The sequence below is a fragment of the Eleginops maclovinus genome, chromosome 8 (assembly GCF_036324505.1).
Source record: "Eleginops maclovinus isolate JMC-PN-2008 ecotype Puerto Natales chromosome 8, JC_Emac_rtc_rv5, whole genome shotgun sequence".
Lineage (NCBI taxonomy): Eukaryota > Metazoa > Chordata > Actinopteri > Perciformes > Eleginopidae > Eleginops > Eleginops maclovinus.
In genome coordinates, this window is record NC_086356.1 from 2,120,875 (window position 1) to 2,133,831 (window position 12,957).

The 12,957-nt window shown below is 43.8% G+C and overlaps 1 protein-coding gene across 1 annotated transcript; it reads left to right on the forward strand.

The window, feature by feature from the left end:
• The first annotated feature begins 6,270 nt into the window (after positions 1-6,270).
• ier5l (immediate early response 5-like) lies at positions 6,271-8,748 on the forward strand. Its single transcript, XM_063888791.1, has one exon. It carries the CDS (start codon positions 6,425-6,427, stop codon positions 7,316-7,318), a length of 894 nt encoding a protein of 297 aa, XP_063744861.1. The 5' UTR covers positions 6,271-6,424; the 3' UTR covers positions 7,319-8,748.
• Positions 8,749-12,957: the final 4,209 nt, after the last annotated feature.

A 12,957-nucleotide genomic window follows, 5' to 3' on the forward strand; every position in this document is an offset into this window, starting at 1 on the left:
AGAAGAGAAACTGGGATTCAGTTAATGATGATGCTGGGAGAATAAATACTGCAATAGAAAAGGGAATTATGTGGAGCTACTAATCAACCCATAATCTGGAAGCTGGAGCAGGAATAGGCTGAAAATGTGGATGAACGCTGGCCTTAAAACTAGCACATGCATGGCTAGTTTTATTGCAATGCTTTAAAGATTCGTTGCTTTGGAAGTCAGACTGACAGACCAAAGCTCACCCTACAGGAAGTAGATCAATATATATTAAAACACAGGTAAACAAACCAACACCTGATCATCAAACGGAAAGTGAGCTCACCACTAACGAGCTAATGCTGCTTATACCTTCACTGCACACAAACATATGCAGTACACGTTATAGCGAAGATGCACCCTTCAATATAAAGTAATATACCATATCCTTTTAGACTCTCCATGGCAGATGATTTAGAATTTCCACTTCAGGACAGAAAGAACTCTTCTGCTCTCCGGTTTGCAATTTACAAACCATACTCTGTCATTATTCTGTCCACCAGATGGATGGAAGTCCAACATGCTCTCTCTTTTTAGCGATGATTTCTAAATGCTATGCCATTAAGGCTATTGCTGTGTCTCAGTTTGCTCACTTATGTCCTTTAATTTGCTGTTTTGAGTGCACTAGTGCGTCCTGATGTATGTCAACACTCAACGACCGGCATCTTCACTAGGTAACAGAAGCTGTGGGACCAGTAACGATTGTGGTTGTTCCAGTGACCATAGCACTATACAAATAATAGTCATGTGTTATTTCACGCTATTCACTTGGTGTTGAAACGAAGACACAGTTTATTTTGGGGGGTAAATTGTGCTGTAATTACAGTTTAAAGAAGACAGCTAGTCCTCTCTGTAGGGAAAACACAGACCTATGTTTAATGTCTTGCACTCTCTCCACCTTTGGGTGTGGTCAGGTGTGAACAGTTGCACTGGGACCCCGCCCAGCTGAGACAGTGCTCCCTCTGAAGTGGCTGAGCATGCAGAAACTGCTAAATGGCAGCATGTCCAGGATTTCCAGGCTGAGTGCAGGTGCTCGCCTTCAAAGAGGATTAGAGGAGCGGAGGTGATTGGCCATTACTGACGCTCGCCATCATTAAAACTCCACCTGCTGATACTGCAGTTCTCCTACCAATAATGTATTCATGCAGCTCCTGCCTCTCTTTCACTAGTGCCATGCTCTCACCAGGATTGTGGTCAGCGTCAGTAACATAGCTAATATTAGTTAGTAATACCCAGTGAGTGTTCTGGGTTTGAGACGGTAAGTATGTGGGGCTCAAACTATTATTTAAATGACCAAATCCAGAAAATGTAAACACAGTGAGTTGTCACCTTATAAAAAACTGACAAATATTAAAGCTGCACTAATAAAGGCATTTTTTTAATGGGTCAAATGAAATGAAAAGGGTTGTAATTGTTTGCCGTCTGGGTTAGGGTTAGGATCATAATCGGGCTCCTTGCAGATATGCATAGAGGGAGAGTACCCGGATGTGTTGCTCTCATCTATACCCCTGCTTGACCACTACAAAACCAACAAACACCCAGCTTACTTTCTGAGGACTTGGTATGGAGGGAGGACTCTGGCAGCTGCACAGACAGATCCTCTACGCTCTCCAGTGCTGACCATGCATGCAAAGAAAGCTGGGAAAAAAAACAGCACCTGCTTTGCTGACACCTGCATCTGTGTTGCAATGCTGCACTCCCTCTCCAGGCTTAGGGGGGTTAGAGGGGGGGGGCAAACTAAGAGGGTGTCAGTGCAGTAGGCAGAGACAATGGAGCAGTGAGGCTGAAAAGATGAGGAGGGCAGACCATAAATAGAGGATGGGAGTGCAGATAATGGATGATGGAACAAAATATGCATGTTAAATGAAAATGTGTGATTTACTTTAATGGGAAGGGGCTGTAACCAACAATAGAGTGTAATTACTCTGCGATACAAAGACCATTATTAATATTTAAGAGGGAAACAGCTAGCCTTGCCTGTTCAAAGTTCAACAGTATACCTACAGCTCTAAAGTCGGGTTCAAAATACACGATTACTGCACGACTCTGTAGCTGTACAGATATATGTGTTGGCCACATTTGGGAAACTCTTGCAAAACCATCCAAAAAGAAAGGCAGTATTTTTGTGTCCCAAGAACAATTCCATGTGACCAATAAGAGCACAGAGCAGGTTAGGTCCTCTCAGGTCCCATACTTATGACTCTCTTATAGATGAGAGTAATTTTGAGGCTGTGGAGGAGAGGAGGACCCTGAACAAACTGTTGTCCATCATGGATAACCCCACCCACCCTCTCCACCTGCAGCAGCGGAGCTCCTTCTCCAACAGACTGCTCCAGCTCCGCTGTCACAAGGACAGGTACAGGAGAACATTCCTGCCCAATGCCATAACTCTGTACAATAATTCCCCTCTGGCTGGCAGACAACTCACTGCTCCATAGCCTCTCTGTAAACTGGACTTAACGTGCACTCCTTCACACTGAACATCTACATTTACACTTTATTATTATTGCCTTTTTGTACATTTGTATATTTCATTGTCATTTTTATTTTTGCTTTATTTTTTTGTTCTAATTATTTGTATTTGTTTTGCTTCTCTTTGTATTTCGCTGCTGCAACGCAAAAATGTCCCATCCGTCTTCTCCCAGTTATCCGTCAGGGTCGCGGAGGTAACAGCTCCAGCAGAGAGCCCCAAACTTCTCTTTCCCTTTCCATCCTCACTAGGTGCCCGAACCACCTCAACTGGCTCCTTTCAACGTGAAGGAGCAGCGGTTCTACTCCGAGTCCCTCCCGGATGACTGAACTTCTCACCTTATCCCTAAGAGAGATGGCAGCCACCCCGCGGAGAAATCCCATTTCTGATGCAGGTGGGTTGGCTACAAAGTTAATTGGACAAACACAGGGTGATCAAACACAAGCACACTCTCTTCGGCAAGTTTTGGGATGAACCTGAGCTGTCCCTGGGCTTCTCTTCACGTTGAGTATTTTGCTAGCTATAGCTACAACTAGCATCTGTGTTTAGGTCAAATCAGCACAGGATAGGCAAACACTAAAGGACCCATTTATGTTTATGAATATGTGTAAATCAGTATGTCCACAAACAGCTGGACTTGTTTTTTTAAGAACAGCTTGAACAAATGAGATAAAGCATGTTAACCAGTGTGTTTCAGAGGTGTAGGTAAGTGTTTCTGCTGCTCTATGGCTCGCTGTCAGTCACTGGGTCAGCCTTTGGTGACCAAGGAGGCTGGAATTAGGTCAATTGTTTGTTAGGTTGTGTGTGAATGCATGAACCTCTGGACCCAACCAGTTCTGGTCGTTGTTTTCACATTTTCAACAGAGCCATGCTGTTTCTCTCTACGTCCAGTCTTTATGCTAAGCTATGCTAACCACATCTACAATAGAGCTCCGCTGTTGCAACACACACTGTTTTCTGAGGAACTATTGCTTTATTAAATCAATAAGTGAATGCAATCATTTACTCAAGTATTCCCTTCTTGATACAGTAAGTAAACGATCCCTTTTGCCACCAGTGTACTTGTGGCAATACCAACAGAGGTAAATCACCTAATCTGTGTCTTTGTCTCTAAATGTACTCATCAATTAGGAGTGTGGTCTTCCCACCTTTTAATAAATATACATCTTGTGTATTTGAAATCATTTGTGTTCATGTGTTCTTTTGTTGGTTTGTTTCAAAAGGCTTTTCCATACTGAATTTCTTTCTCTAAAAATCAATACGGCACAGATTGCAGTGTGGGGCTGCTCTGCCTCTTATGTTGAACATCAGCTCCAGCACGTCCAACCAGCCTTTATCTAGTGAGCGGTTTATAAATTAAAGTGGAGGAAACCTCTGGGGTGTGCTCCTCTTTGCAAACAGCTACCTCCTCTGGATGAAAAAGACGAGTGTGTGTCCTGCTCCCAATCACACTCTCATCATGCACAGAGAGCATTACAACCTGGCATCCTTCAGCCATCCCTCAGCGTGGCCAGCGGAGAGTTACACACACTCATAGAGTTCTCATTCATCCTGCAGGAAGATGTGGAGGCAGACTGTGGACACACTGTCCCGCCTCAGAATGAGAATTTGGAAACAGTAAAAAAAACACACACACACACACACACACTGATGACACAGGGCAGAAAACTAGTGCTGCACTGGCCTCTACAGGTTCAACACAGGTTATTGCACTCACATTTGATCCTGTGATTGAACCTGTAGAGGCCACTGCAATGCTGGATCCTGCAGGATGACACTGAGGTGGTGAAGCTGAAGTAAACGCAGACTCACACACAAAGAAAAGGTTTCTTTATTTCACATATTCAGCTGCCTTTAGAGTCAAATCATGTCACTGACAGAGTGAGTCATTACACTTGTATTAATGATCAGTTATTACATGTTTACTTACTATAATATTAAGGATTCTTCACGGTATCAGCACCACTTAATGTTCTTGTTTTGTTCAATGAGTCACTACTGTGATAAAGCGTGTCCTGGTTGACCCCACTGCGACTGTCCAGCCATATCTTTAGTAAACAATACATTCTGTCTTGCTTTGAAGCAGAGTCTGGGTACACTGCCCACCGTCATAAATGGGGCGCAGTGTGTTTGTAGAGTGTCTCTCCACTGATGACTGTCAGGGTCTGAATTACCTGTCAATGACCTGAACTCCAAGTCTATTTAAATATTCATGAATTACTTTGTGTGGCCACTTGGAGCAGCCCAGCGAAGAATAGGAAATAGGTGATTGTGTAGAGGATGTTGAAAATGTGTTGTCCAACAGTTGTCCATTTACAGTGCTGTGGAGTACAGTGCCAATATTCACTCTCCTGTCTTGATTCATACGACGCCCCTCTGCCGCTTACCTTCACCATTCACATTCTGTGTACTCCTCCCAGTTTCTTAAACTGATAGCAGTTTTGTTATCATAGACAAGCAACACATGCCCAAGGCAGGATGATGACCATAACCCAGGAACAGAGGGAGGAGGCAGACCGTGAACAGCATCTCTTTACTGAGCAATGCATCGTGCTGGGTATTATAACTGTGTCTTTCAGTATCTAACTGGTTCAGTATCTATAGCCCCTTCACTCTCGTGCGGTGGCTAAATGTTTCAACCAGCTAGTTTCTATCGTGTGTTGGTGCAGGAAGTGTTCTGTTAACCAGCTGCCTGCAGATGTTGTGGGGCTTAAGATCTAAGATCAGCATTTGGGTAATAATTCTCTTTGTTTTGTCACTAGAAGCGATCGATTTCTCGTTGAAAATATCAATTATTCTAACTTTTAACTTACACACTGACATCCCATCCCAAGAGAGAACTTTAGATCCTTGGGGGGGATTCCTGTGTGTTGGTGGTAAATGTTGTGGGAGAGGCTTTGGGGACTGAAGCCTTATTTTATTACACTTATTTTAAACAGTAAGATGTGTGAGTAATCCATACTAACAGGACAATGAGTCTGAGGACATTCCTTCATTGTTTATCATTTAAATGAACACAAAAAATGAATTTTCAGGCAGAAATCTCAGAGACTCTTATCTCAGAAACAGGACCAGACTGTGTGTGTGTGTGTGTGTGTGTGTGTGTGTGTGTGTGTGTGTGTGTGTGTGTGTGTGTGTGTGTGTGTGTGTGTGTGTGTGTGTGTGTGTGTGTGTGTGTGTGTGTGTGTGTGAGAGAGAGAGAGAGTTGGGTGAACTTACCCTCCAAACAAAACAGGTTTTTCCCCTCTGGTTATATGTGCCAGATGACTGAGCCCTTCCCATCAGTGAAAGCTACAAGAGAAGACTTCAACCAACAGACACATTCCCACTCTGCTCTGAACTCATTTTAAGGCTTTATACGCCTGTAAAAAATACTGTTGGAGATATTGGAGGTGTCAATTGCATTTTTTGGGATGCTTTAATTGCCTTATTTTTCATTTTCAAAATAAACTCGTCAAACATTTTGCATTACTTTATGCAAAATGTTTTTGTTTAATTTTTACCTCGTTTGTTTTGCTGTAAACCTAACTGGTTTTCTGGGATTCCCAGCCCTGGGGCAGCAGCTGAAATGAGGGCATTCCTGTTAGACAACCTGGTGGAATTTGAATAGTACAGAGAAACCGCCCGACGCTGATTGGTGCAGAGCGACATGTTTCCAGCGCGCCATCCTGTCACTCAACAGATCTGAGGCTGCTGATTGGCTGTTCCCGGAGAGGGCGGGCTTTCGGGCTTGGGTATAAATGTATTCTGGTTTCAGGCCATCTGCGACTGATTGCTGCTTTCAGGGAGAGGCGGATCATTGTGTCCAATGCTTCTCCACAGAGCTCACTTGAACCTTTTTCCTCCAACAGAACGCTTCCCATTGAGATAGCCGCGCTTCGGGTTTCTTCTCCCGGTGAGGAGCTGGAGGTGGACCGGGGGAACATCATAATGATCAGTACCATGGAATGCGCAGCAGACGCGCAAAGCCTCATCTCCATTTCCCTAATGAAGATCCACAACTCCAGGACGCAGAGAGGGGGGATCAAGCTGCACAAAAACCTGCTGGTCTCCTATGTTCTGAGGAATGCCAGGCAGGTCTACATCAAGGAGAAATACGCGGAGATCTATCGCATGCAGCAGTACGAGGAGGTGATGACCGTCTGCAACGAGATCCAGGAGCTCAACCCGCTGGATCTGGACGCAGAGGACGCGGAGGATGAGGAGCAGGCGCGCTCTGCTTGCTGCAGCGCAGAGGAGAGTCTCTGCGGCGCCGCGTGCCACCGAGGCGCGGCGCAGCCAGTGGCGCACGCCCGGACAGCGAGCGCTCTTTTCGGCTGCTCTCCCCTCGAGGACGGCAGCAAGGAACCGGATCCCTGCTACTATCGAAGCTGCTGCATGGAGCCTTCCCCTGTGTCCCACTGTGACCAGTTTACCGCCAACAGCAACATGCACTGCAACAAAACCACAGTGCTGGACTTGGACACGCATGTGGTGACCACTGTGGAGAACGGATACCTCCATCAGGACTGCTGCTGTGACGCGCTCCAGTGCGGCCAGGGCGCGCAGTCCCCGGCGAGGAAACGGAAGGTGGAGTTCGGCTGCTGTGTCTCTGATGTGGAGGACGTTTCAGATTTCACAGCGGCTCGCAAGCGGGCGAAACGCGAGGACTGCTGCTACTCCAACCTCGACTACACGGACACTTCCAACATCTCCAACCTGATCTCCATCTTTGGCTCGGGGTTCTCGGGGCTGCTCAGCAGACAGTCGGACCTTGAGCAGATCTGTAGCAAGCAGGTCCTGGCCAGCCTGGGGGCGTGGACACGAGCAATTGTGGCATTTTGAATCAAAACCTTTATTTTAGGGGAGACCGGGGTCAGGTGTAAATGTTTTCCACTAAAGTGTAATACCAGTGCTGTTAGCTGTCGTTGGGGACCAGTAACGTTCCCAAAGGGTTCTCTAGAGAATTGTGAACATGTAATGTGTGGAACTTTTTCAGTAGTTACACTTTCAACAAATGTTTGACACATTTTTACACATCATGTAAACAGAACCCTCAGGGGAACGTTGCCAATTAATACCCCCCTTTATGTGCCAATGGTGAAAGGTGTGCTGCAGAATATGCATTTGTTTAAATCAGTGTTTTCACAGAAGTTGTGCAATAATTGTGACATATAGAGTCCCATGGAGGGAAGTTGTAATGCTGCAAAAAAACCGTAACTTTTCACCAGAATTAGTGAGATCATGATCCATGTACCTTCAACTCAGAAACCTGGGTGCTTCAGAATCAAAGCATTTGAACACTGATGTAGAATATTGAGTCTCTTCCAGCATGCATTACAACCCACCCCTCTGTGACATGCTAAAACATGTTAACCTCCTTAGCTTTCACATACTTGTTACAAAGACAGTGATTCTAAATATACAGAAGATATAAGAGTTATACCTCAAAGCACACCTTTTGTCCGGAAAAATCAACACCACATGTGAGTGGTTCACTGGTGTGTACTGGTGACATCACTCCCTGATATGGGAGCGTTACAAGAGAGCCCGGTCTCCCCTTTAAAGCAACTTTATTTTTGCAGAAAAAAAGGAAAAGCTATTTAAAAAATAAAAAAAGGAGCATTTTATGACAGTAGTGTTGGCTTCTTTGGGCCCATGTCATGTCCAGGCTCTCCTTGTTGTCAGAATGGGAGACTCCACAGAATCCGCTTTGTGACTGATCGAATGGATTGAGTTCCTTTGCCTTAAATCCGACGCACATCACTGCTAGCTATTGTCATTAAAGGAGAGGAGACTGAAAGTGAGTGAATGTCTCTCCTGTTCTGAGCTGAGGATCCTTTAGGGAAACCTGTTGATGTCTGAGATGGACCTTGCACATTGTGAGCAGTTTGTTGTCATGTGAAACACTTTGTTCAAAACTCCCTCCGAAACACTCCAGATGTACAACTCCTATCACGGCGTGTCCACACTAACAACCTGTAACACTCCCAAGCCTTCACAGCGATGCATAACTCCAACACGTCTTGGTCTTATGAGGTTTTTTTGTAAATTCAGTCCTTTTGTTTTAAAAAGGCAAACTCCTTGATTTAGCCATAACCTGAGGATCCACGCATTAGCTTTATGAGCACTATGTGTACCAAAATAAAGAGAGTATTCAGCCATTCTCTACATATTTTGTTGTTATTATTGTATTTTTGTGCTTACTAAATTGTATATCACCGGGTAAAACTGTTGCAGAAGTTTATAATCTTAATAAAAAATGAAAACCTTAATGCTAGCTGTTGTGTGTTAATGCAGTTATGACTAAATATTGATATATTCCTAAAGTGCAAAGCCAGACATCTGAGGATAAACAGACTCGGATATTATAAGTGTGCAGACTTCAATGCTTTATAGAAAACCACCGGCCTTCCTTTATTGGTGGTTATACTTACTAAAAGGTATACCGTACACATGCCTTTACCAAAGGGGGATGTGTTCCAGTCTTCCTTATAAGTCCACAGTTATACATGTCAGTAATGAATGACTCATTCACAATAAACCAGCAACTCGTTTTGAAGGTTTAAAGGAACGATTTGTATCCATTACACAAGTATACATACAATCAGAGGTGGAGAAGTACTCAGATCTTGTACTTGAGTAAAAGTAGAAGTACTCAGATCTTGAGTAAAAGTAGAAGTACTCAGGTCTTGTACTTGAGTAAAGTTGAAGTACTCAGATCTTGTACTTGAGTAAAGTAGAAGTACTCAGATCTTATACTTGAGTAAAGTAGAAGTACTCAGATCTTGTACTTGAGTAAAGTAGAAGTACTCAGATCTTGTACTTGAGTAAAGTAGAAGTACTCAGATCTTATACTTGAGTAAAGTAGAAGTACTCAGATCTTATACTTGAGTAAAGTAGAAGTACTCAGATCTTGTACTTGAGTAAAGTAGAAGTACTCAGGTCTTGTTCTTGAGTAAAGTAGAAGTACTCAGATCTTGTACTTGAGTAAAGTAGAAGTACCAGAGTGTAGGAATACTCTGTCACAGTAAAAGTATTCTAAATGTTCCTCCAGTGAAAGTAGAAAGTACTCTCCTCTAAATGTACTTAAAGTAGCGACAGTAAAAGTAGTCATTGTCTGATTGGTCCATTTCAGAATAATATCTCTGATATGTTTTATAATGATTGATCATTAAAGTGTTCTCAGAGCTGGTAAAGGTGCAGCTAGTTTGAATGGCTTTGTATACTGCAGGGTAGCTGCTGGATTTACTGCAGGTGAACTACAGTCTGATTTAAGGGCTGATTATATTTACCATCATTAATCCTAATCTGCCTAGCAACTAAAGGTATTAAATACATGTAGTGGAGTAAAAGTAGAAGGTAGTATAAAATGGAAATACTTAAGTAAAGTACAAGTATCTTAAAAGTGTACTTAAGTAAATGCACTTAGTTACTTTCCACCACTGCATAACATATATATTTCATTCATACTTACACACTGGGTCACATGACAAGTTATGTCCATGATCATGCTCCTGTAGAGATGCCTAAGCTAAGTGGAAGTTGAGTTCATTAATATTCTTCTTTGTTTCAATGCATTTAAAATATGTAAGGTTTGCCACACATCTATCCTAAACCTCTTTAAAAACAAGCGTTCAGCTGCCCACCCCCATAAAGCCCACTGAGCTGCTCCTCTGTAAACTGGGAGTCCTGTTATCTCTGCTCTGTGCCACTTGGTGGTGTTCTTTATAATCAATGAATGAAGATATCAGTGAGGCTGTGTATGCAGAGCACAGCCACATCACGCTGACCCTCCCACAAACTCCATTCACCAGCCCCCCCCACACACACACACACACACACACACACACACACACACACTCTCTCCTCCTCCTCCTCCTCCTCCCTCCTCTCTTTCATCCCCCTTCTCTTCCTGGCTGGCTCATTTCTCTGCTGAGAGTGAGGCATCACTCCCCGACACATCACAGACCATCACAGCCTCGCTGCTGCTCCTCCAGCTCCCATAATAACTTGCAGTCGGTCGGTTGTAAGGAGGAAGGAATGAGGCAATGTGAATTCTGCGTGGCGTAATCACGCACAGGAGGATTCTATATCTGATTATTGACCAAACACATGTGAGATGAGATCAGAATTCCTCCATTGATCCCACAGAGGGGACCCTTTAACAGCCAAGCATATATACAGACAGAACACTTGAACACTATTAGTTAAAAGGCAAAACAAAATCTGCTTAAAACATAAACATCCAACGTCTCATTAAATACAATAGCATGAAATATCAGAGGAGGAACCAGAAGCCCCCCCCCCTGCTGTAAAGACGGTTAGGACAATGGTTTTGTTTCATGGTGAACACACAGCTCCTCCATCTGGATTGGGAAAGACTCACAGCCAACACACACACACACACACACACACACACACACACACACACACACACACACACACACACACACACACACACACACACACACACACACACACACACACACACACACACACACACACACACACACACACACACACACACACACACACACACACACACACACACACACACACACACACACACTCTTTCTCTCTCAGTGTGTTTTCATTGATTTCCTTTTCACTTAGTGTTTTGATTTGGTTTGATTCTGTTGACAAATCAGAATCAGAAAACCTTTATTAGTCCCAGAGAAATGAGACACATTTACAAAAGTACACATCCAGTAGGACCACAACAAGTACAGTAAATAATAATAACCTATAGTGCAGCATGCAGTAGTATAGTGCAGTTATTACAGATGGTGTGACAGCACATGAACAGTCTAAGGGATAAAAATAATCATTCTAAAGCAGTATTTATATATATTGCACCACAGAGGTGTCTTTGTTGTTGTGTGGAGGTCTACGAGGGTCCATGCTGGATATAAAGTCTGACTGCTGCAGGAGGAAGGACCTATCACAACAACAATAACAACAAAACTCAGATTGAAAAGTGAAATAATTAAGGCTTGAATTCTGTGATTTAGAAGGGGTTTTATTTCAACAGTATTTATTATTTACTGATGTGGGAATGCTTGGGGGGGGGGGGGGGTGTGACTGCAGTGTTGTTGTTTGAGGTTGCTTGGAGGAGAGCATGGGGGAAGGGGGGGTGATATAGAGACGGGGGGAGGAGATGCAGTCATGAGGGGGGTTAGTAAAGGGGGGGGGAGTCATGCTTTGTCAGGAGAGGGGGGTTGATGTGTAGGGGGGGTCTGCAGGGGGGGAGGCCAAATGTGACAGCAGCAAGGAGGGGCTGTGTGTGTGTGTGTGTGTGTGTGTAGGGGGGGGGGGACTGCTGGGAATAGGTGTTCTGGGAGGGGGGAGGCAGACCGAGGCAGCAGATCGTACAGGTCAGTCAGGTTATACAGGGGTCTGTGGGGGGAAGGGAGGTCGAGGAGGGAGGGAGGGAGGGTGGGGGGGATCTGATCGAGACCAGGTCCAGTTTTAAAACCTAGTTTCAGACTTTCACTTTCTGGGGTCGTCTCAAAGTGAAAATGATAGGTGGATAAAAGTGCATCCCAACCACAATGTCCAGTTTCCATGAAGAGCGACCTGTCAATCAAAGTGAAGCCCCGCCTTAGAGAGCGTTCGCTGCTCTATCCTCTATTTCACTTTAGATGGGATCATGATTTACCAAAGGAACACCATGCTGTATTTGAGAGGACTTAAAACTAATACCAGCAACAAATTAGGAATATATTAACCAATCAAGTGAGAGGAAGGGTCATTTACTCACAGACTTCCCACTGAAAGAATACAGGTTACCTCAGCTTCACTGGAGGGAAACCCATTCTCTATTTCAAAGATCAAGTTATATACTTTAAAGAGTCCTCTCCTGCTGATGTTCAGGTGTATATCAGTATGTAGTGTCTCTACTTTAAAGAGTCCTCTCCTGCTGATGTTCAGGTGTATATCAGTATGTAGAGTCTCTACTTTAAAGAGTCCTCTCCTGCTGATGTTCAGGTGTATATCAGTATGTAGTGTCTCTACTTTAAAGAGTCCTCTCCTGCTGATGTTCAGGTGTATATCAGTATGTAGTGTCTCTACTTTAAAGAGTCCTCTCCTGCTGATGTTCAGGTGTATATCAGTATGTAGAGTCTCTGCTTTAAAGAGTCCTCTCCTGCTGATGTTCAGGTGTATATCAGTATGTAGTGTCTCTACTTTAAAGAGTCCTCTCCTGCTGATGTTCAGGTGTATATCAGTATGTAGTGTCTCTACTTTAAAGAGTCCTCTCCTGCTGATGTTCAGGTGTATATCAGTATGTAGAGTCTCTACTTTAAAGAGTCCTCTCCTGCTGATGTTCAGGTGTATATCAGTATGTAGTGTCTCTACTTTAAAGAGTCCTCTCCTGCTGATATTCAGGTGTATATCAGTATGTAGAGTCTCTACTTTAAAGAGTCCTCTCCTGCTGATGTTCAGGTGTATATCAGTATGTAGCGTCTCTACTTTAAAGAGTC